The sequence below is a fragment of the Hemiscyllium ocellatum genome, chromosome 4, assembly GCF_020745735.1.
Source record: "Hemiscyllium ocellatum isolate sHemOce1 chromosome 4, sHemOce1.pat.X.cur, whole genome shotgun sequence".
NCBI classification, from domain to species: Eukaryota; Metazoa; Chordata; class Chondrichthyes; order Orectolobiformes; family Hemiscylliidae; genus Hemiscyllium; species Hemiscyllium ocellatum.
In genome coordinates this window covers 2,478,439-2,504,912 of record NC_083404.1, presented here as the reverse complement: position 1 = coordinate 2,504,912, position 26,474 = coordinate 2,478,439, and the positions used below count along the sequence as shown (strand labels likewise).

General features: G+C 39.9%; 1 protein-coding gene across 1 annotated transcript in view; it reads right to left on the bottom strand.

Moving 5' to 3' along the window:
- Positions 1-2,396: 2,396 nt before the first annotated feature.
- The window catches only part of rab2a (RAB2A, member RAS oncogene family), an 86,626-nt gene continuing 62,548 nt past the window's right edge, over positions 2,397-26,474 (bottom strand). The window contains exons 7-8 of the mRNA XM_060822641.1: positions 14,285-14,353; positions 2,397-6,385 (exon numbers count right to left, since the gene is read on the bottom strand). Of these exons, the coding sequence (XP_060678624.1) occupies positions 6,290-6,385; positions 14,285-14,353 (165 nt within the window). The 3' untranslated portion in view covers positions 2,397-6,289. The remainder of the gene's footprint in view (positions 6,386-14,284; positions 14,354-26,474) is intronic.

Below are 26,474 nucleotides of genomic sequence, written 5' to 3'. Positions count from 1 at the left end.
TGTCACACCTCCCCCTTTTACCACCTTCCCTGGTCTTACTGAAACATCCAAGCCCCAGAAACTGCAACAGCCACTCTTGTCCTTGCTCTCTCCAAAAAGGCCACAAATTCAAAGTCCCAGGTACCAAATCATGCTGCAAGTTCACCAATCTTATTCCAGATACTCCTGGTGTTGATGTAGACACACTTCAAACTACCTTCTTGCCCGCTGGTACATTCCTGCGACCCGAAAACGTTATTTATGATCTTCCTACACTCAACCTCCTGTAGATTGGAGCTACAATTCAGCTTCCCATCCCCCTCCCAAATTGGTTTAATGATTGAGAAACTTTATTAACCATAAAGGAGTATTTTGAAGATATAACAAAGTGGATGAGGAACTTGTAAATATAGCATACTTGGATTTCCAGAAGACATTTTGTATGATGCCATACTGAAAGTTACTAAGCAAATGAAGAGCTAATGGTATAGGTGCTACCATTTCAAACTGAGCATTAGTTAATGTAAAAAAGAGAAAGGCCAGGTTTTTCGGCTTGCAAGCTGAAACTAGGAGTGCCATAGGTATCAGTTTTGGGGTTGCAACTATTTACAAATATATCAATGACTTGGATGAAGAGACCAAATAATGTTAGCCAAACGTGATGAGAAAACTAAAGGAGTAGAGTGAGCTGTCAAAAGACGACTGTCTATAAAAGGACTTGGTTGATAAAGTATGAGAGAAAATAGGAATGCCCACTTTGACAGGAAGAGAGTAGTAAAATAAATTAAAATGGAGAAAGATGACATTCATTTAGAAATACTTTGCACCCAACTTCACTTTTTAGAATTTCTGTTCCTTTTAGCACAATTTAGGTCATCACTACAGTGCAGGACTGAGTGGATTACATAATTGAAAATGTTATCTTTTAAGATGACATGAAAAATTTTCTTCGGATCAGGATTTTATGATTCCTAGCCAATCCTCCAGTAACCAAGGTACACAATGCAGATTATCCAGCAATCTTCAATTTGTTCACATGGGGCCTCACTGTCCACCTTGATTACTGCATTTATCTACACAAGCAGTGATACCTGTTACAAGTGGGGATGGTAGTGATTGGTGGAGGTTGGTAATTTCTGATGGAATTCCTGAAGGAAGCAGAGTGCCCAGTCATCTCAACGGCTTCAGCTAACATTAAGTCAGGAATGGCTCAGTTAATGAATTTCACTGTCTGCTCCATTCCCAACTCCAACAAGAATTGTGAAGTCAAAAACTGAACTGTACAAGACTCAGTAACAAGTGAAGGCAGAAGCTCAGTATTTTGTGATAAGTAACTTCTCTTGTGATCCCATTAATCCACAAGTCAGGAGTATAATACTGACGACTCACCTTGATAGGTTCAGCTGTAAAATACTACTTGGATAATGGTTAGTAGTTAATTTTATTGGTACATCTGTGACTAAATTAAAATATTCCTTCCATCACTTTGGCTGTCACAAGCAGTTTGAAGGATGCACTATAGATACTCACCAGGTTGCTTTGACAACAGCTCCTATCTCTTCAATAGCAACCATCAGAACAGAAACAGTAACTGCTATTCTGTCCTGACTTGGGATATCCATGTTGCAAAATCACCAAATATCAATATTCTTCCAATCCCATGTTAACTGTGTGGGAGGGAGCACAATCACACAGGGCTTGAAGTGGTTTAAGAATAGACCTCATCACTAAATCAAAACCAAGTAGCAGTGGCTTGGTTGATAGCACTCTTGCTTCTGAAGCAGAAGATTCTGGGTTCACATCCCACTCCAGGATACCAGATCAGAAATCAAGGCCATCACTTTGTGGGAGGCCTGTCTTTCAGACCAGACATTAAACCTAAGCCTAATCTTCTCTCTCTGGCAAGTCTAGAAGTTCCTGTGGCAACATTGAGCAAAAGGGGAATTATCCCAGGTACCTTCACAAATATTTATCCCCCAAAGTTACAAAAAACCTCAGGTTATTTGCTCATTGTCTCATAGTGAATTGTGCAAATTGTTGCGTGACATCTGATCTTAGTTTAAGGGAGCTGACAGTTGGTTGAATGCCAACCCAATAACTAAAACCTAGAATTGAAAGCTGGTTTTACTTAATGATCATAAAACCATTTTGTAAAACTCATTTGGTTCATGAATGTTTCCTTAGAGCAAGAAATCTGCCCCCCATCCTTAGCTGATTTGGCACACATCTCCAGATCTATAGCAAAATGATTGACTAATAATTGCTCACTCCAATGGTTGAACAAATACACAGTTCAATAGAATTTAGAAAGAGACATCATTGGGGTATCTTGGAAGAATTATTTACAAAAATCATAGAGATATTTTCCCCACCTCCTGATTTGCTATTTCTAGTTTGTTTACAAAAAAATTCATAAGTATTTTAGGATCAACTTTATTTCACATGATTACACATATACAAGTCCTTTACTTATTTCAAATGCTCCAGCTGCGTAGTTTGTCTGACAGGTGAAAACCCATTATGGTCAAATCACCGAACTAAGCTATGGAAAAATACACATTGGAATGTACCTGTGCCCAAAGTGGAGTATGCACACAAACACACTACATTTATGGAGGTTGAGGAAAAGGTTGACAGAAGTGTATGGTGCAACGCTAATATGAAAGCTTAGAAAAAGTGCAAACAAGGATGGTCAAATTCGCATAACTAATGAGTGAACACCCTCTAAATTTCAACATTTGAGCGTATCATTACAAGTAAAACTTGAGTCAATAACTAAAAAGTGTTGAAATACAGTGCTGTAACAACCATTTTTGAACAGTGGGAAGTCAATAACATACCTTGTGATTTTGAAAATACTTCCAAGTAAATTTGAAAGACTACTTGAAAGATAATTACTTATTCTATTTAAAAATGGTGAGCCAAAACTAGAATGTGTTGGCACGGAAATGGCTAGAATCAGGATCTTACTCATTTAATAGACACAGTTACAATGGAAAGAGCATAGGGTAGTCTAGAACTGAGAAAATGGATCGAAAGACTGTTACATCTCAACAAAAATTAGACTGATTAGAATTTCCTGGAATAAGAATTTTACAGAAGGAAACCTTCAGCCCACTGTTATGCTCTGGTTTTCAGAGGGCTATCCAATTACAGTAGTTCAGAGAAATATGGAAAGTAAGAGCCAGACCATAAGCAATTTTCAACATTATTGAATGCCTTGCTGATATTGCTAGATTTAGTGAGGGGTTTGGACCACAGTTCTTCAGTAATATGACTGTCGCATTGTCAGAACTCAGCCTTTGTTCTATCCGGTGTTTAGTTGTTTTTTGATAGCAAATGAAATAAATCAAACTGGCAATGATTAGCATCCATGGTGGTGGAATGGTTTTGGTACTGATTTGCGTGCCTCCTCCATCATAGAGGATGCTTTTTTTTGGGTTAGTTATTTAATTGTCCACCACCATTCAAACTGCAAAGGAAGCCAGTTTACTATTGCAGACATTCATACAATAATTCCATATGATGCCAAGCCCTTATTTCCCAAGACTGAACTTTATGTACAATTAACACAATCCACTAAATAGTGATACTTGAGCACTTTCAAAGATACACATTATCTTAAATTCAATAATATGACTAAAGATCACCGTGAGATAAGTATGCAATGCATTACTTTCAATGCATTTCACCCTTAACCACATACCCCAGTTTTCCAGGTATTACCCCAGGTGGTGATTCATGAATTTAAGAAAACTACTGTTCATTTAAAAAATCTACAATTTCGCACCCGACCTGAATCCTTTGTATTTTATAACCCTCAGTTTACAAAGTTTAACTCAAAGCAGAACTACATTTGGCTTCCTGAGAGACCAATGCCTCAATAACTATTAGATAGAAAACTCAAAATCCATAAATAGATTGCGAATTAGTTACAGCTTCTCGCAACATGAACTTTGGGTAATGGCAATTATGAATTTGAACAGTTTTTAATAAGTTACAATGTGAACTGTTACTTGTACAGAATATTACAAGTGGTTAATGACAGCAAATGTTAACAAGATACTCCACCAAAAGTTCACGACACCAAACCCCAGCCTTCCTGTACCAGCAGTAGATTACTAGACAACTGGAAACCTTGTAGAGGTTACTTTTCTACAGTTAGTCACACCACTAGGTGAAGTCACTTTGAAAACAAAATATTTCACAATTTGTAAAATGGGACAAAAATGGTACCTATTATAATAACGTGTGGGACAGAAAGAATTACTTTGCTTCCAGAAGCATTTCCACAAGGAGCAGACCAGAAATTAAACAGGATTGTATTTAGCTGTGCTATCCCTATCATTTCAACACTGGAACACTGAGGAAGTCACAATTAAAGTTTAATGAATGATACTTTTTGAGAGCAAAGGATAGACACCTTGTATCCACTCAGCACTCTCCGAAAAATCAAGCAGAATTCAAGATTTCTTCTTTCCTTTTCTTCATGTTTCAAAACAAAATTATTTGAGCATGAATTTACTGTTTAAAAACTTGCATGGTGAGAGGACATTGAAGCAGCTCTTATGGATGTAAGATTTTGCGAAGTCTAAGCAACATCTGAAATTCCATGATGTATTTTACTCTGTTAAAACATTAGATGCTAAAATATTTACCTTTTTATACCGATTCGTAGCGTGGTTAAAAAAACAAACCATAGCATAATATTTTAATGATCCTACTCGAAAATGTTAGCAGCCTTTGGCTACATTCACTTACCTGCATTTGAATAAGTGACAGATGTGAACACCATAGCAGGCAAAAGGCCTTAACTGAACAGCACCCTAGGGCAATATTAAATGCCGACAACCATAGTAAGGTTGTCAGCTGTTCTGGAACTGCTTTTCTTATTTCAAATTGAAAACAGAATCATGCAGATGCTGTTGTAAGGAGTGACATTTCTAACTAGAGATCAGTGTTGAATATGTTCTTATTGGCAACCATATCATTGTAATTTTACCTCATTCCCTTCAACATACTGCTTCCTCACTGCTCGTTTATCTTAAACCAGCTTTGCTGATTAGCCAAGTACTTTCCAATACAATTAAAAAATTGCCCAAAATTAAAGCCATATTTGATAGTATGAAAAAATGACAAGCTCATTTAATGTTTAAGACCACCATTCAATTTAAATAGTCTTGGCTTATAAACAATACCTTATTGACTGTGTATAGATTTGGGTTCACAGAACTATAGCCTGTTCAGTTTGTCAGGTTGTTTCATTTTGGCAGGTTTATTAAGTTTATCACCCCTGTACAATAAACAAATCTTCACTGAAAACAGAATAGACTACAATGAAAGAAATGCTTTACACCACTTTTACATCTAATTTTAAAGCTAGTGTTGAAATTTACTAATCAAAGAAATACATGCAGATAAAAATGTATTGTGTAATGAGAAAAAATATCTACTTTTTTTAATGCACCATCCCAAACAAAACAAAAGAACTTTCTTTCAGCTGCCATTTGTTTTAATCTTAAGCTATTCTTTAAGGCAAACCACTGATCCATTTCTGTTGGGGTGCTCTAAAGAAGCAAAATAGACAATTTGGCATTAAAACAGATGATATGAAATTTCTAACAATGTACATTTACCAGGAGTTACATTTGCGTGTTACGGACTTAGGGTTGCGGTGGTAGCATGGGGAGGGAAAGCATGTAGTATCGAGACCAAAAGTCAAACCATCTCAAACTCAGAATAGACAAAGCTTTAGTCTAGAACAATACTGGCATTTTAAGCTGAAGTAGTTTAGAAGACACTGATGGTCTGCTTAACTATGAAGGGGTTTCAGCTTGGCCAACATACGCCCCAAGCTTGTATTTGAACTATATATACACAAAGTGGATGATAAATACAGAATTAAAACAGTCCTCTAGCAATTCGCCACAGCATTTGAAATTTGACAGCTTTTACAGTTTGATGTTATGAAACAACAGTAATAGGAATTTTAACCCACACAATTAAAATATTCAGATGTGATTTGTAGTGTTTAATACAATTCATTTTGTAGTCAAGGGCAAAGTAGACAAAAGAACAACCAGAAAAAAAACTGTAAATAGGTAAGAGTACAATTTTCAAATCCTGTCTAAGCAAATATTAGCTTTCTGCTGAGAACAGTATGTACGACAAGTTTTACAAGGTTTATGAAGGACTTCCCAGATATCTCCTATTATATAAACCATATATTAATGGCTTCATGTTTTGGACTGGTGTAGGAGAGGGTGAAAGGTAATAGGCCCAAATCAAGCAGATAGATAACTGAGCAATCTCAACAGCAACCTCCACCAGCCTGTTGCCCTCCATGGCTGCCTGAATGTGACGCATTGGTAGCAGCGTGCTGCGGTCCAATTTTGATTCCATTTGCCTTGAAGAGAGAAAATAAAGTTACAAGGTGGCATACATGGAATGGATTCAACACATGGAAATTGTCATTAGAATTTTGTAAACATCACCAAAGCATTGTCATTCTAGTAAATACCAAACTACTGTACTTAAGCATATTTTAGAAGTCCATTAATTCTGCCTAAGAAAATGATTTAGATCACAACCAGGTCTTCAACATAGCACTGAATGGATTCACCACAAAATGAATTTCTCAAGTTTTAATACTGTAACTCATTTAGAATGAATTCATTTCCCATTTTGTCACTAACAAAATAAGCTGGCATTATTTAATGAATTTGGTAGAGACAAACCAAGTCTTGTATTTTCTTTGTTTCATCAAAAACTGGTTAAAAACTCAATGTGTAGCTTGAGTATTTGACTCCCCATGGAGACATTTCTTCTGCCATTAATTATGGGACATTGCAAGAAACAGATAATTAACCATTTGAAAAAGATAAATACATCTTAAAGTTTTGGACATTCCCAATTTGTTAGGTCCAAGTATATGTTGGCTACCTGGGAAAGAACCTTAAGCGATCATCTGGCAAAGTAATTTAATTATATTCCACATTTCATATGGTCTGTTCTAGTTTTGTTAGCAGTAAAAAGGATCAATTAAGAGGGAGGTGTGGAAGGAAACTTTTAAACTACTGACATGCTAAAGATTAACCCCACAAGTCAATGACATGGATGAACTGAGTGCTCTTATTGTTAAAGTCCCAGACTATAGAAGACAATTTTAAGGTCAGTAACATTTAGGAAGAGAAAAGAAATTTATTCAGCATAAAGCCTAAGTTTAGTCACTTGCTCTATGTTAACTTTTCTTCACAGGAGTTGTGTTCTCCAACTTTTCTACTTAATTCTAAACTTTAGTTTGATGGAATTAGGACAATTTACATAAATTTGACATTTTAGATGACTCCGACATCTGAGAGAACAAGCAGAATTTCCTTACATATTTTTACTAACTTGAATTCCAGGACACCAAAATAATCTTAACACTGCATTCATTCATGCAGCAGCAATAAATGCAACTGAACAAGTCATATAAACACAATGGCCACAAGAACAGGTCAGAGGCTGGGAATGCTGCAATTAGTAACCCAACTCCCGACTCCCTACACCTGCCCACCATCTACAAGGCACAAGTCAGGACAGTGATGGAATACGCCCCACTGGCCTGGACACATGCAGCTTCAACACTCAGCAGCTTGACACCAGCCAGAGCAAAGGTGCCCACTTGATTAGTACCACATCCCTTTCACTCCCTCCACTAACAATTCCCAGCACTGGTGTCCTACTATGTGCAAGATGCACTGTGGAAATTCAAAGATCCTCAGACAGCACCTTCCAAACCTATGACCACTTCCATCCAGAAGGACAAGGGCAGCAAATACATGGGAATGCCACCACCTCTAAGTTCCCCTCAAAGCCACTCACCATCCAGACTTGGAAATACATCACCGTCCCTTCACTTGTCGCTGGGTCAATATCCTGCAGTTCCTTCCTTAAAGGCATTGTGGATCTACCTATAGCACATTGACTGTTGTGATTCAAGGAGGCAGTTCACTACCACCTTAAGGGCAACGAGGAAATGGACAATAAAAGTTGGCCCAGCCAGTTATGCTCATGTTCCACAAATGAAGAAAAGCCACTTAATCAAATTGTAATTAATATACAAATACTACTCCTGGTAGGGTCCAAAGCTCCACAGAAATATTACTGGTCTATAACCAACCCTTCTGCCAAATACACCATCACATTACCATCTAACTGTTGCTGTATGATGCATTTGGGCAAATGCTAGAAGCTCTTGCTCAACATAAATATCTTGCAAAGCCCATTTCCAATTTTGTAAACTACCCCATTTCCAGTTTTGCTTCTTAAAGGCTGCATGATTTTGCTCTTAATAGCTTCAACCTTCAAGATGACTTCAAACTATACTATCCAGAGTGGAGCAAACTCTCAGATTTCAAAGGCTGCAAATGTGACTTGTCTTTATAACTCTAAGCGGAGAGGAAAAACTGAAGACACAATACTGGCGGACCATGAGATCTGAAGTTGTAAGTTGCCATTTGGTATCTCCTGCTAATAAGGTGAATTAGTTCAAGTCCTTCTTTGCTGTTTCCTGGTCAAGTTGCCAAATGACAAAGTGTTCAGGTTCAAGTGTAGAATATGCCTACAGCAGAATTTTACATTGTCATGATTTTTTTTTTTGGCGAGACCATTAGAAAATTAGTCATTTCAGAAATATACATATATTAATTATGTACATGGATACAGCAAAAAAAGCATGAAATTAAGCCAATTTGCATATTCAAAATGTAAAATTCAGCCTCAATGGTCATCTGAAAATAAATAATCCAGCTTCTGTTATCCACAAAATATAACTCTCAATCACAATTGCATGAGCAGTTTTATATCCCTAATAAATGACCAGACAGCTTTTGAAAAATGAAAAATAACCTACAATAGTCATTATATAACTCATGCTGAACAGGTGCTCCACATAAATAATTCCCTATTGTGTAAGTGAGCAGAATATAAAAATGCTGATTCTCCAGGCACCAATTCTTTTGCCAGTTTGAATCAACTGTACATGCCAAGAGTACGAGTGTTCTATGTCATCAATAATCTCAACACTCCCCAAAGACATGGCAGTCTGCCAAGAACCCACACGCGTTGCACAGAGGACTTTCATTCATCAAACAGACTTATCTCAACACTTACCAGTTTAAGTGGTTACACCTTAAACCTACTTTTTTTTTGTAGAAGTCATGGTTAACACTATAAAGTTTGCTTCGAAGAAAAGCACACTATGATAAATCTCAGGTTTTTCTAATGCTTGGCAGTCCGTCCATTTTTACATTAGCCTTGGGGTTTCTGGCAGCAGTTTTGTATTTACACCAGATGATGTGGTTTAAGTTCACTATAACTCCTTATTGAATACATGCCCTATGGCTCACTAGTTTCACCCATCTGAAGCAGAGTCTTGGCACTCTGCCAGGTAACAAATAATGAGGGCTAATGGCTACCGACAACAAATCCTGAAGCATCAGCAAGCAAAGATGGCAACTTACAAAATATCTCAAAACATGTTTTCTTTAAAGTTGTACAGAATGTCACTGACATTGCAATATTATAATAAGATGCTGTTGACAAAATAAACATCCTTTGTTAGGATCCAAAATAATGCACTTCCTTTGTAATCTGCTATTATTTTAGAATTAATTTTATATAGTAAATCCCAAAAATGCAATTCTGCAAAAAATGTGCTTTTCACTCAGTTTTGTTGGTCAGGGTCGGGGGGCACAAGCTCTGACCACCATGAAACTTGGACAGAGTTATGACAGCTGTATCCCTGCAAACAGGGCTCTGCGCTCTCAATTCTCACTGAAGGGATGCGACAATTTTCAAACCTTAAAATGAGGTCACAGTGAGAAACGTTTGGAAATTCGATTTGAACTGTTTTAATCAAGTCAATAGAATAAGCTTTCCAACTGAAGCTGTCACAATGTTACCTTGATTTTGTTCCAACAGAAAGGGCAAATACAGAAATGTCTTCAAGAATTACAACAAACTATTACTAAAATCAAAGGATCATTCTACTTATTGAATAGAAACAGCCAACAAGGTCATAATAGGTAGAACAACTTTGTGATATAATCTCCCCATAGGCATGGAACCTATTTTACATGAATTCTAGAGATCCATCCCTCTTGCAGTCACATTCCACACAAACTATAAATTCAGCTTCTGCTTTACAATAAGGGACACGGCATTCCTGTACCTAGAACTAACCAAGTGTAAAAGCAGCTTTATGGCTACTGAAGGATTGATGCAGATATCACTATGGAATCCCTAACTTGAAACTTAAATAATGTTCAGATTTAAAAACAGCAATGGACAAAATTTGTTCAAAACAGTTAAATGCCACTTCAAGTATAACAGATTTAATTACAACTTCCACTAAGAACTGAAAGAGCATCACCCATAAACATTAGTAATGATCATGTGTATTTAGTTCTTGGCAATGACTGCAATCTTTTACAACTACTGCTGTATATAGGAAATATACTTAACAATTCTTCAAAAAGCGTATTTGAATCGAGTTTATAAAATATGACAGAATTAAGGCAAGGAAAAAAGCATTGCTTTTTATTATTTGAAGAAATGAAATTTTCATCAAAAATTACCTATAATGATTTGTCAGAGTTATTTGGAATGACCGATTAGGTCATTCTGTTCTGTTGGGGCAGCACGGTGCCTCAGTGGTTAGCACTGCTGCCACACAGCACCAGGGTTCCAGGTTCGATTCCAATCTCGGGCAACTGTGTGGTGTTTGCACACTCTCCCAGCGTCTGTGTGGGTTTCCTCCCACAATCCAAAGATGTGCAAGTTAGGGGAGTTGGACATGCTAAATTGCCCATAGTGTTTAGGGACGTGTAGGTTAGGTTCATTAGTCAGGGGTAAATATTGGGTGGGGGAAATGGATCATGGTGGGTTACTCTTCGGAGGGTCAGTGTGGACTTTTTGGGCTGAAGGACCTGGCTCCACACTGTCGGGATTCTAAGTCAGATAATACATCTATTTCAAATGGAAGGCAGAATTGGTCATAGATGACAGAATTTAATTAGCCAGTATCACCTAAGAAAGATGGAATACCAAACTAGCAAGAATCAAATTGTGTTGCATCCTGCACACATTAGCCTGTGTTACCAGATTGATTCTTAGATTAGATTAGATTACATTACATTACAGTGTGGAAACAGGCCCTTCGGTCCAACAAGTCCACACCGACCCACCAAAACTCAACCTACCCATACCTCCAACCTAACACTACGGGCAATTTAGCATGGCCAATTCACCTGACCTGCACATCTTTGGACTGTGGGAGAAAACCGGAGCACCCGGAGAAAACCCACGCAGACACGGGGAGAACGTGCAAACTCCACACAGTCGCCTGAGGCGGGAATTGAACCCGGGTCTCAGGCACTGTGAGGCAGCAGTGCTAACTGCTGTGCCACCATACCGCCCATAATATTGCAGAATATGTAAAATTCACATCTTCCCTTCAAATCCAATATAGTCAAAAAGGGGGGAAAAGTAATCCAGAGATAATCCCACCATCTATGTGCCTGACCCTAACCAGACTCGAGCCTAAGATAATTCAAAGCTAATGGCTGTAGTTTGCTCAGAGGAGGATCATGGCACCCACAACTACTGTCTGGCTACTTTGCCCACACAAAAAGTTATCTCATGCAGGTGACAAGATGGCCTTCAGGAAAGAGGAATATAATCCTATTAATGATGCACTGACATTTCCCATCTTTTAGCATGCTCTTCAAGAGCAAGGCAACATTGTTTAAATTGCATTATTACTGTCCAATTAACATCCATGTTCCCATTTACACTGAAATACTACTTGGGTCAACACACCCCTTCATGGGTCAGATCGTGCCTACTCAGTGCAGAAACTACTGAAATGGTTCGACCAGATTATACATCTGGATCTAATTGACAACTTAACTGTCAAAGAAACCAGACCATGGCTTTATGTCACCAACTCAAATTTATAGCATTGTTAAATCAATAAATTTGTACAATGCTGCTGCTTTAGGAACAGTAGCCTGTTCTTCATGGCAAAACACTTAATCTTCAATATACAAAACACCTTATTCACCTGACACTAAAGCTAACTTGAACCAACCATTTTGATATGGCTCCAGCTTTAGCCTTTTGTTTCTGTTTGGTCAGATCACCCTCTAGTGCTGGATCAGGAGATTACTTGAAGCAGGACACATTTCTAGTGTAAAATTAAAACTTCAACTGGATAGTGCCCAACTGATGCCCTCTTTTTTAGAATGTTTGGGATAGCTGACAAATATTCACATACATTGGTGTCAAAATTGAATCACACTTGGGCATACCCCTAAGACAGGAGGAGTCTGGAAACTTTTTAAACCTCTGATCCAAATGGACTCATAGGAGATAATCCATCAAATTTAACTACAAAAGTAATTTGAACATGAGAACTTACTAAATCAGAGAATAAAGGAAGAACTCAAAAGTTCTTGTGGTGCAACAGCAATGCCCCAACAGCTGAATTAGGAGACCTGAGTGCAAGCCCTGGTGCTCCAGACTTGTGTAATAACATCGCTTCATAGGTTGATTAGAGAGCATTTATGAGGAGGTACCAGCAACTTCCAACTTACATACCCAAGAGATGCAAATGTGTTCAGCTCAGCTTTTAATCATATCCAGTTGGGCCATCCAATCATAACAGATCATTTGACTTGAACTGGTGTTTATTTTTCCACGTATGGAGTTAGCTATTACGAGGAGGCATAGCTTTAAATTAAGGGGTGGTAGGTATAGGACTGATGTTAGGGATAGATTCTTCACTCAGCAAGTTGAGAGTTCATGGAATGCCCTGCCAGTGACAGTGGTGGACTCTCCCTCTTTATGGGCATTTAAACAGGCATTGGATAGGCATATGGAGGATAGTGGGCTAGTGTAGGTTAGGTGGGCTTGGATCGGCGCAACATCAAGGGCCAAAGGGCCTGTATTGCGCTGTATTTTTCTATGTTCTATGTAAAAAAATGAACGGCATAATGGTATAAAGAGATGGACCAAAGGAAATTCTTTTTTATTACTGGCCCTGTAGATACCATGTTGGAGATAAGGTGACAGGAGGTATAGAAAGGTTTCTCCTAGAACCAAGAGCAGCAAAACTTTAAATGCAAAGTACAGTGGCTCAGTGGTCAGCACCGCTGCCTCACAGCACCAAGGACCCAGGTTCAATTCTAGCCACAGGGGACAGTGTGTAGAGTTTGCACATTCTCCCAGTGTCTGTTCAGGTTTCCTCTGGGTGCTCTGTTTTCCTCCCTCAGACCAAAGACACGCAGGTTAGGTGGATTGGCCATGGGAAATGCAGGGATAGGGTGGGGTGACAGCCTGAATAGAATGTTCTTTGGAGGGCTAGTGTAGACTTGTTGGGCTGAATCTAGGGATTCTATGAATTCTAATGATACCAAGACTTCTTAAAAATGAAACTTGCTGATGCAGATAATGCATTATTGCAGCTAATTGGAGAAAGGTGTCTACTGAGTAGTGTCTACAAGCAGAAAACGTAGTGAAAACCAAATGCATCTGTGTAAATACTTACACTTTCCCTTTCTCTTTCAAAAGAAAGAGCACCAAGCAACAAAAAAAAACACACATAAGCTATCTTTACAGGATTTTGATCAATCAATTCATGCTGGTTGTAATAATTTCACAAGAATTAACCAATGATATGCCAATGAAGCCAAGGTAGTTATTTATATAAAGAAAGAGAGCAGAATCATTCCATCTGGGTTTATTTTCAAGAATAGGAAGGGTTTGAAGGATACGGGCCGGGTGCTGACAGGTGGGACTAGCTTGGGTTGGGATATCTGGTCGACATGGACAGGTTGCACCGAAGAGTCTGTTTCCATGCTGTACATCTCTGACTCTAGTTATGGACATTCAAAACCAACCAAGTCCAAACATAGGCTACTGCACACAGTTACTATTTCTTCCTGTTAATTCACAAAACGTCGTCATTGGTTGCTTTATATTCCTTGGTTCCCCCCTCCCACCCCAACCGATGATGGTGAATTCCCCTTAATGTCAGTAATACCTTTTGAGAAAGAATCAATTTTGACTTGAAGGAAACATTTGGAGATTTCTACAATGAAGTTGCAAGATATTGAAATAGTTTTCTCACTAATAGACATTTTAAAAAAATCTTTTGACGGACATCAGGTCATCTACAGATTTGAGAATCATACACATAAAAAATGTGGAGTGACGTCAGTTCGAAATAGATGACAAAATTAAGCAAAATCATTTTTACCTCATTATTTATGTCAAAGACTCCTTCCTGTATTTTCTCATAGATCTCCCTCGCTGTGTTAATAAATGCCTGTAATTAAAAAACAAGTTAAAGTACGAGTGTTAAAAAATTATTTCAACAATTCTTATTTCCATTAAGAACTTCATACGTACTCAAAGCACTGAGAAACTATATACTGGGAAAGAGTGGGCAGTAAACTGTTACACTATCATTTCACCTTTGGGAGCAGAATTTGAATCCAGCTTCCCCATACTATAAATGACCATATCAAAATTAATTGGAATAATCCAGCTCTAGTGGGCATGATTCCAGGACAAAAAAAATGCTCCTATTTTAGCCCAAGCGAGCGGCATAAATGTTGTTTCAGCAATACACAAGGATAGCTGGGGTTAGAGATCCCAACAATCTCAAATTAGGCCTTAAAATTTAAGAATTGTATGCTCAAGTACCATATTACAGCAGAATCTACAGAAGCGTGACTATCCAACCTTTCAATCTGATTAATGTAACCAAAGTATAAGGACTAAAAAACCTGACAAGGCATTTCTCCTTGTGGTTAGGGTTAAATAAATCTCAGCATCACATGAACAGAAGGTACATACCCATTTGTAATTACACTTTAGAGTGTGGAATAATATAAACACATCAGAACAATTGCGTTTCAAACATAGTCAGCTGTGATAGGCCCAAGTCCTTAGCCTAACTCTGAACTAGCACTAATGGAGTTTTAATGTATAAATGGGTAGCTGGAAAGGGCAGGGTCAGAAATGGGAACACAGGCTAGTGAAAGAATCGGAAATTCATTCAAAGGATAAGCTAGGCTACAAAAGAAAGTTCAAAAACAAACATGAGAATGATTTGGAGATGCCGGTGTTGGACTGGGGTGTACAAAGTTAAAAATCATAACACCAGATTATAGTCCAACAGGTTTAATTGGAAACACTAGCTTTTGGAGCGCTGTTCCTTCATCAGGTGGTTGATGAAGCCTGAACGAGCGGCACTCCGAAAGCTAGTGCTTCCAATTAAACCTGTTGGACTATAACCTGCTGTTGTGTGATTTTTAACTTTAAACATTAGAATGAGAATTCTAAAATTAGTATGAACCAGAGTCTAGGAGGTAAACTTCATGGGAGATCAACTGTGAAAATGACAGGAGACACAAACTAGTCAAGTTAGGCAGAGAGAGAACTGGTGAAACAAAGGGATGGTGAGGAGTAGCAAAAGACAGCTAAATTGATGGTCCTGATCTATAACCATTATAAAAAACAGTAAAGGATACCCCTGTTGTAAGATACTGGGAAACCGTGGAAGTACAATTCTTGAAAAATCCCCATAAAAATGCAGTTTAGAGAAGAGACAGATGAATCAGGTACGGACAGCAAGCAAGGCAGAGATAAATGAACATACTCGTTTAGGTTTGCAGCAGGTCAAGGAGAAAAAAAATGGGGATGGCAGAGTGTGGGGTCACGTTACACAGCAATTGGAATTACAGCAGGAGTGTGCATATCGCTGATGGTGAATATAAACAAGTTTCACGATGTAAACAAACCTCTAAATCCGGTTTTCTAAGGAAGGAGAACAGGAAGGGAAGGAAAGACGACAGACCATTTTTCAATAGGAGAAATAAAAATAAGGATAATTTGCAGATTAAGAGAAACAGCAAAAGCAAGATACATCATACAGTTCTGCTCCTCCATTGAGGAAACTGGATGAGAGGAGATAAAGAGTTAAAATATAGAGATGAAGAACTGCAGTGGAACAAGTGCATTTGGAGTTGAAGGGAAGACAAATCCTGTTGTAAAAGAACAGAGATCAATTTATGGGAGGGGCTAAAAAAAATTTAAAGTTTTATTCGAATCATCTTAGTCAGTTAGCAAGAGAAGATGCCAGAATATGCCATCAGGCAAAGTTGTCCTGTTCAATAATGATTTCAGATGTACATCCAGGAAGAAACTCAGGATAAGTTGGCAGCACTCAGAGCAGGTGGCCCAGTACAGGCTAAGGTGGGGATAGGATAAATGGTCTGAATTATAAAACGGATAGGTGTTTGAACCTTGATTGGTAAACCCCTTATTCTACCTGCGGCAATGGCACCGGATATTACTGTGTTCATATTAAAGACAACTTCCTAAAGCAATAAAAAAGGGCCCACCAAAATAATTGCATTTTCTAATGAACAGAACTTATGCAATTTTATGCTTGCCTTTGCCTGCAGCAATAAAACTGTGTTTATTTGTTAGTGCATTATAGAGTTCAGCCATTACTGTTGGAACCTAGGGATATTAGTAAAGGCTATGTGAATAATCAAAAGTGTATATTTAAAAATCTCAAGAATTTACCTCAAATCTAGTTTGTAGGGTACCCTGGGGAATGATATGCTTTCAAATGTGTTTGGGCTCTGAATAAGTGAATTTGGCTTCCAGCCAGTGCTAAACTTAATACTTCCATATTTCAACTAATGCTTCGCTGTAAAGAGAACCTATGTTTTGAATAATATATACTTTACCCCAATGACTTTACAAATTACACTAATTGGAAATTACAGTTTCAAGTTCCATATTCTTCTACACAGATTGAGTTCCACCTAGGGGTCTGCAAGTCACTTATTCACATGGCAATTTAAACATGATGCTGAAAGTCCCCAGACTCCGTTTTGATAAGTTTATGTACACAACCACTTAACTACCAGTGTGTATGACAGAACCTGTGACATGAGCTCTTACATTATTATACATTTCAATTAGGCATATGCCTGACATGTTTAAAAAACTGCTCACTGCCAGAGGCAAAACAGGGGTTACTAGAGTTGGGTATAATATACACATGTTCAGCCAAATTTGGATTAAAGGATCAAATTTATGGCATTAAAACTGTTATGAATACATGCAATCCTTTGATCATTTCCCAGTAGCTCCACAACTGCTTCAATTTAGTTTCACTAATTACTAGCAGACATTTTTGACACCTGATGGTCAACTTTTCATATTTAAATCTAAAATAATCAAACTTGTGTTATTCTCTCAAGTGAGCAAGCACGACCATAATAGCATAGGGATTATCTTGTGTTCTGGCTCACATTTACTGGAATGAACGTTATGATTTAATTGGGTCACATTAGTTGAGAGCTCACTATGTATAGAGGCAGCTTCATCCCCTAAATTAAGGCTCATTAAACGTCCAGGGTATTTTGTTGGTTGCAAAGTACTTGGCATATAGATTACGAAATAAATGGGAATAAGAATATGCCAGTAAACCCATACGGCCTGCCTTTCAATATGATACGGGTGATCTAGAACCAATACAGTTTTCCTATTCACCCCATAAAAACCAGGAGGTCACTGGTAACCAGAAATCTGTCAATATCTACCTTAATTATACTCAAAGACTGAACTTGAACATCACTCTGCAGTTGAGAATTCCAATGGTTCACAACACCCCGAATAAAAATGATTTCTCCTCAGCTAGAACACAAGTTGCATTCGCCTAAGCTTTAAATTGTGCCTCCAGGTTCTAGATCACTCAACTGGGGAATTACTTTCCCTGCAACTGCCCTATCACAAAAGTAGTCATCTTTCATTCTGAGACTCTACAGAATGTGGGCCATGTTTGCCCGATCTCTCCCCTCTCAGTCCCACCATCCTAGGGACAAGTCTGGGGAACTTCTGCTGCATTCCCTCCATTGAAATATTTGATGAGATCAAGAGACTAAAATTGCAAACAGTACTCCAGTACCATCTACCCAAGCTCCTATACAGTTGAAGCAGAAACTTTACTATCCCTGTACTTAAACTCTGAAAACACACCCTAACAAAGTCTTCCTAATACCTTGCTGCACCTGCACATTAGCCTTGATTGATTTATTGACAAGGAGATAAATAATTCTTTGAAAGTTGCATTAGAGACACAGGCTGGTTAAGGCATTTTGCGTGCTTGCCTCCATTACTCAGACTGAGAGTGTGCCAAGCAGGCTAAGATAAAAAGGTAGGAGGAGGGGCCTATCACCCTCACCTTAACCTCCTTCCACCTATCACATTTCCAACACCCCTCCCCCAAATCCCTCCTCCCTATCTTTTATCTTAGCCTGCTTGGCACACACTCCTTATTCCTGAAGAAGGGCTCATGCCCGAAACGTCGACTCTCCTGTTCCTTGGATGCTGCCTGACCTGCTGCGCTTTTCCAGCAACACATTTTCAGCTCTGATCTCCAGCATCTGCAGTCCCCACTTGCTCCATTACTCAGACTGAGTAAAGGACTTGGATGGCATGTTGCGGTTGTCCAGGACGTTGGTGAAGCCACTTTTTGAATACTGTGTATAGTTCTGGTCACCCTACTAGAGGATGGATATAATTAAAATTGAAGAGGGTGCAGAAAAGATTTATCAGGATGTTGCTGGAGGATTTGCGTTACAGGAGAGGCTGAATAGACTGGGGTATTTTTCCCTGGAGCAGAGGCTGAGGGGATGATCTTGTAGAGGTTTTAAAAAAAAAATCACAAGGGGTATAGATTAGGGAAAAGATTTTTTGCTATTCACTTGAGTAGGGCAGTTCAAAAGTGGAGGCGAGAGGAGAAAGTTCTAAGGGACCTTATGGGCAACTTTCTTTCTGCAGAGGGTAATTTGTACGTGGAATGAACTGGCAGAGAAAGTGATAGATAGAACATTTAAAAATGATTTGAGGTGCCGGTGTTGGACTGGGGTGGAAAAAGTTAAAAAATCACAACACCAGGTTCTAGTCCAACAGGTTTATTTGGAAGCACTAGCTTTCGGAGCGACGCTCCTTCATCAGGCAGCTGTGGAGCAGGACCATAAGACAGAATTTATAGCAAAAAGATTAAATGTAACCCAAATGATATATTGAGCAAACCTAGAGTGAACAAAGAAGAACAAAGAACAAATACAGCCCAGGAACAGGCCCTTCAGCCCTCCAAGTCTGTGCTGGTCCAAATCTACTGTCTAAACCTGTCGCCCAATTCCAAAACATCTGTACCCCTGTGCTCCCCACCTACCCATGCATCTGTCCAGATGCATCTTAAATGAATCTTTGGAAATAGAACCAGTCTGATTCAAGTTTGGGATACAGAGACTCTAACCTCACACCTTTAATATACTGTCTGAGCTGAAAAGAGTCAGATGTACAGCACGGAAACAGACCCTTTGGCCTAACTTGTCCATGTCAACCAATTATCCTAACCTAATCTAGTCTCATTTGCCAGCATTTGGCCCATAACCCATGGGCTACAAACCTCATTCCTGATGAAGGGCTTATGCCCAAAACATCGACTCTCCTGCTGCTTCAATGCTACCCAACCGGCTGTGCTTTTCCAGCACCACATTCTTCAACTCTGCTCTCTTTACAGATGCTGCCAGAGCTGCATTTCTCCAGCAATTTCTGCTTTTGTTTCAGATTTCCAGCATAGTCAGAGATGTATAGTCCGGAAACAGACACTTCGGTCCAACTTGCCCATGCTGACCAGATATCCTAACCTATCTGCAGTTCTTAGTTTTATTTTTTTTTTACACTCAACCAGTTTGTACAGTTTGATGACACACTGGACCAGGTGAGACTTGAATCCAAACCCTTACAGGATGCAGACACTGTCAGTATGCTACATGACCCTAAGCCAGCATTTACTGCCCATCCCCAATTGCTCGAGGATGCAGCAATGAGCTGCTTCAGCCACTACAGCCATGTGGCGAAATTACACTCAGTACCGTTAGGAAGGGAATTGCAGGATTTGACCCAGTGAGTGAAAGGACAGTTCTAACAGCACATGCATCTGGTGTCTTGATCTTCTGGTTTGTCATCAAGGGTTTAGAGGAAGCCTTGCTGCTGTATCTTACAGATCGTACACATCACTGGTGAAAATGTTTAAGCTGGTGCATTTTTTGGACGGTCTAAAGTTTGAGCATCGTTGAAGCTATACTCAAAGCAAGTCGGAATGCTCCATCACACTCCTGATTTGCACCTTGCAAATGGGATTTGCAGAGTCTGGCTGAGGTACTCACCGGAGAATTCTCAGTCTCTGACCTGCTCTGGTCAGTGTAACATGCTGCCTGCCCAGCTAGGTTTCTGCTCAACAGTAACCAAGATGAGGAGGAGGATGGGACACAACGATGATAATGCCAGTGAACATCAAGAGGAGATGGTCAGATTGCCTTGTTGGAGGCAGTTAACGTCTGGTACCCATGCAGCACAAAGTGCAAACATTGTTCATTAGCCCAAGTTTGAACACTTGTCCAGTTCTTGCTAATTACAGACAATGACTGCATCAGTATTTGTAAAGTTGTGAATGGAACTGAATGGCACTACAACCATCACTGAATATCCCAACTTCAAGGAGGTCACTGAAAGCAGCTGAAGATGGTTAGCTCCAAACTTCTACAAAATGTGCTGTGGCTGAGATGATCAGCTGTGAGAAACCTTCACTATCTTTGTGCTAGGTATGATTCCATCCAATAAAGGATTCTACTTCCACTGAGTCTTGGTTGCAAGATCTCCTGGCAGTCTATAGGACAGCGCTTCGGCATTTTAACATGTAAAAACGGTGTTGTAGCTTCAGCAGGTAACCAACTCATAGTAGGTATATAAAATATCACCATTCTAAAATTTATTTGGTGTTGCACCTACCATTCTCTCCCACCCTCCTGACTGAAGGAGGGTCAGTCCCCTACTCTGACAGTAATGGATGAGGGAGGAATATGGAGCATGCCATTACAGATTATGGCTGAATGCAGTTCTATTGCACGTGTCCACAATATCTCACTGATGAGCTGTTACACATGTTCTGAATCTAACCTGTGTGTCATGGTAGTAATTAACACAATGGAGAGCATCTTCAGTGCAAAAATGGGACTTCATCTCCACAAGGGCACATTCAACTGAGAATGATTTGATGAGCATGACTATGCCAAGCTGTTGCATGAAAAACTGGCAAGAAATTTAATGGACCACTTTGCAGGGCTAGGGGTGCCTTTGCAGTTTCCTGGACCAAGTAGTTAATTTGGTTTTATTAGTCATAGAGTCAGAGATGTACAGCATGGAAACAGACCGTTCGGTCCAACCCGTCCATGCTGACCAGATATCCGAATCCAATCTAGTCCCACCTGCCAGCACCCGGCCCATATCCCTCCAAACCCTTCCTAATCATATACCCATCCAAATGCCTCTTAAATGTTGCAATTGTACCAGCCTCCACCACATCCTCTGGCAGCTCATTCCATACACGTACCATGCTTTGTGAGAAAAAGTTGCCCCTTAGGCCTCTTACATCTTTCCCCTCTCACCCTAAACCTATGCCCTCTAGCTCTGGACTCCCCGACCTCAGGGAAAATACTTTGCCTATTTATCCTATCCATGCCCCTCATAATTTTGTAAATCTCTAGAAGGTCACCCCTCAGCCTCTGACACTCCAGGGAAAATAGCCCCAGCCTGTTCAGCCTCTCCCTGTAGCTCAGATCCTCCAACCCTGGCAACATCCTTGTAAATCTTTTCTGAACCCTTTCAAGTTTCACAACATCTTTGCGATAGGAAGGAGACCAGAACTGCACGCAATATTCCAACAGAGGCCTGACCAATGTCCTGTACAGCCGCAACATGACCTCCCGACTCCTGTACTCAATACTCTGACTAATAAAGGAAAGCATACCAAACACCTTCTTCACTATCCTATCTACCTGTGACTCCACTTTCAAGGAGCTATGAACCTGCACTCCAAGGTCTCTTTGTTCAGCAACACTCCCGAAGACCTTACCAGTGTATAAGTCCTGCTAAGATTTGCTTTCCCAAAATGCAGCACCTCACATTGATCTGAATTCAACTCCATCTGCCACTTCTCAGCCCATTGGCCCATCTGGTCCAGATCCTGTTGTAATCTGAGGTAACCCTCTTCGCTGTCCACTACACCTCCAATTTTGGTGTCATCTGCAAACTTACTAACTGTACCTCTTATGCTCACATCCAAATCATTTATGTAAATGACAAAAGTAGAGGGCCCACCACCGATCCTTGTGGTACTCCACTGGTCACAGGCCTCCAGTCTGAAAAACGACCCTCCACCACCACTCTGTCTTCCACCTTTGAGCCAGTTCTGTATCCAAATGGCTAGTTCTCCCTGTATTCCATGAGATCTAACCTTGCTAATCAGTCTCCCATGGGGAACCTTGTCGAACGCCTTACTGAAGTCCATATAGATCCCATCTACTGCTCTGCCCTCAATCTTCTTTGTTACTTCTTCAAAAAGCTCAATCAAGTTTGTGAGACATGATTTCCCATGCACGAAGCCAAATCAGTCCTTGCCTTTCCAAATACATGTATATCGTGTCCCTCAGGATTCCCTCCAACAACTTGCCCACCACCGAGGTCAGGCTCACTGGTCTATAGTACCCTGGCTTGTCCTTATCACCCTTAAACAGTGGCACCATGTTAGCCAACCTCCAGTCTTCCGGCACTTCACCTGTGACTATCGATGATACAAATATCTCAGCAAGAGGCCCAGCAATCACTTCTCTTGCTTCCCAGAGTTCAGGTACACCTGATCAGGTCCTGGGGATTTATCCACCTTTAACCGTTTCAAGACATCCAGCACTTCCTCCTCTGTCATCTGGACATTTTGCAAGATGTCACCATCTATTTCCCTACAGTCTATATCTTCCATATCCTTTTCCACAGTAAATACTCATGCAAAATATTCATTTAGTATCTCCCCCATTTTCTGTGGCTCCACACAAAGGCTGCCTTGCTGGTCTTTGAGGGGCCCCATTCTCTCCCCAGTTACCCTTTTGTTCTTAAGATTTGTAAAAACCCTTTGGATTCTCCTTAATTCTATTTGCCAAAGCTATCTCATGTCCCCATTTTTCCCTCCTGATTTCCCTCTTCAATATACTCCTACTTTCTTTATACTGTAAGGATTCACTCGATCTATCCTGTCTGTAGCTGACATCTGCTTCCTTCTTTTTCTTACCAGCCTTCCCTTTCACCCCGACAGGAATATACTTTCTCTGGATTCTTATCTCCCTTCTGAAGGCTCCCCATTTTCCAGCCGTCCCTTTATCTGCGAACATCTGCCTCCAATCAGTTTTCGAAAGTTCTTGCTTAATACCTTCAAAATTGGCCTCTCTCCAATTTAGAACTTCACCTTTTAGATCTGGTCTATCCTTTTCCATCACTATTTTAAAATGAATAGAATTATGGTCGCTGGCCCCAAAGTGTCCCCCCCACTGACTGAATCAGAAAATTGTCTTGTATACACTTAAATTCCTCTCCATCTAAACCTTTAACACTATGGCAGTCCCAGTCGATGTTTGGAAAGTTAAACTCCCCTCCATAACTACCCTATTATTCTTACAGACAGTTGAGATCTCCTTACATGTTTGTTTCTCAATTTCCCTCTGACTACTGGGGGGTCTATAATACAATCCCAATAAGGTGATCTCCCCTTTCTTTATTCTTTAACTTTGAGGCAGTTTGGTACAAGAATGACTTTCTAGATAATTTCAGGGGGTAGTTAAGAGTCAGCAACATTTCTGTGAATCCAGAGCAATATGCAGGCTCGACTGGACCAAGGCTAATTTCCTCCCCAGAATGACAATAGTGAACCAAATGGTTTTTATAATATTGAGACTAGTATTTTCTTTTTATTCAAGATTAATTGAATTTAAATCCCCCCAGTTGCTTTGATGGCATCTGAAACTATTTCTCCAGAGCACATGTCAAGGTTGCTAAATGTGTGAGGCACATTTTTCACACAAAGGGTGGAGAGGGTCTGGAATGTGCTGCCAGAGGAGATGGTGGAAGCAGACACACGCAGCACCTGGACAAATACATGGAATAGGAAGGGAAGAGAGGGATACGGATCCTGTAAGTGAGGCAGTTTAAGCATGAAAGAGCAAAAGGTGTCGGAGCAGGCTTGGATGGCTGTATTGTTCTTTATCTGATAACAGAGTGATAGGGCTCCAGCTTCTGAGCAAGAAGCTCCAAGTTAAAGTCCACCGTAGAGCTTGACGGCCAAGAAATGTGTTAATAAAGCAAACAGGTTAATAACCAATCTGCAAAACCTTCCAATAAAAGCTAAGAGCAGCTGATGAGAGATAATTTCATGGTCAGCCACATGATGGAAAGGAAGTTGGAGCCTCAACCATCTTGACAGATGTGGAACGAATGGAGAGTGTCAAACTCCTAGGAGTGGTCATCCACAACAAGCTTTCTTGGACTCATATGGACACACTGGTCACAAAGGCCCAACATCTCCTCTTCCACAGGCACAGGAAATTTGGCATGACGGCAAATACCACTGCCAACTTTTATAGGTACACCACCAAGAGCATTCTTTCTGGATGTATCACTACCTGCTATGGTAACTGTACCCTTCAAGATCAGACACTGTTACAGAGAGTGGGGAACTCGGCCCGGACAGTCACAAAGGCCAGCTGCCCATCTACAGAAACCATCTAGCAGGCCCCGGTGTCAAGGAAAGGCCGCTAACATTCTCTAAAATCCATCCCACCCTGGCAATGCTTTTCTACAACCTCTACCATTGGGGAGAAGGTACAGAAGCCCGAACACGTGCACCAGTCAGTTTTGTAACAGTTTCTACCCTACTGTTGTTAGAATACTGAATGGACTCAAACTCTCAACATTCACCTGTCCCTGTGTTTTTGTTTTTGCCGCTGTTTACCGATTATTTACTATCTATGCCACTTAACCCTGGTCTGCCTGTACTGCTCGCAAGGCAAAGCTTTCCACTGTGCCTCAGTACACGTGACAAATTCATATCAATTGGTTAGCCACAGCTCCAAGCCATAGTATGTAAAAGTGCATGTTAATACAGTAACAGAATCCACGATTTGTAGATACTACGACCATTTTTATACAGACATTGACGTGTGTCATCAGGAATAACAGTGTGTCATCAGGAATAACAGTGTGTCATCAGGAATAACAGTGTGTCATCAGGAATAACAGTGTGTCATCAGGAATAACAGTGTGTCATCAGGAATAACAGTGTGTCATCAGGAATAACAGTGTGTCATCAGGAATAACAGTGTGTCATCAGGAATAACAGTGTGTCATCAGGAATAACAGTGTGTCATCAGGAATAACAGTGTGTCATCAGGAATAACAGTGTGTCATCAGGAATAACAGTGTGTCATCAGGAATAACAGTGTGTCATCAGGAATAACAGTGTCATCAGGAATAACTGTGTCATCAGGAAGAGGAATGCCGATGAATCATTTCTTTGCTCAAATCTTAATACACGGCAGAGAACACTTACCTCAAGTGACATGGTCACAAATCAGCAAACTGATGAGACAAGGAACTTCTCGGTTCCCTCCACCCCCACAGAACACAGCCAATGCCCATGAAGAATGCCATTCGATCATCTAACAGAATTCACCAACAAGCATGATTCTGCTTCCAAACATTCCTAGCTACAAACGTTTCCGTAAACTCATGACAATTCTGTGACATTGTGTCTCAATGCTCTCATGCAACTTCGATAACCAAATCTGAATTAATACACAAACATCCCTACTCTTATCAAATGTTGCCTTGCTGATCATCTTATTTATTCATCACTAGAGCAGATATCTGACTTTTGTTGCTTATGGACCCTAGCTGTGCACAAATTAGTTATGTTTTTCTACATTACAACAGTTATCTATACCTCAAACTGAGTTCAATCGCTGTGAAACACTGCAACGTTTTGATGTGGTAGGAAACTACATAAATAAACCATGTTTAATCAAGCTATTCCAAATTTCTTCACACAATTAACCACTTTAGAGGTGCACTTAGTTGTGCATAGAAATGTCCCAGTTAAGTTTAAAAAAAGCACTGAAAGACGAGCTGAGAGAAGTGTTTTCAAACAGGTAAAGTTAAATGAGATTAAATATCAGTATGTGGTGACAAAAAATAAAAACCTAAAGACAGGCTAAGAATAATGGGTGAAAAAAATTCAGAACTGAGATGAGGAAGAACTTCTTCTGACATGGGAACCTGTGGAATTCTCTATCAAACAAAGTAGGGACTGGTTCGTTAGTTATATTCCAGAGAGAGCTGGCCATAGGTTTGTGGCTAAAGGGATATGGAGAGAAAATGGGAATGGGATAGTGAGATTACATGATCAGCCAAGATCATACTGAATGGTCGGACAGGTGCAAAGGACCAAATGGCCTACTCCTGCACCTATTTTC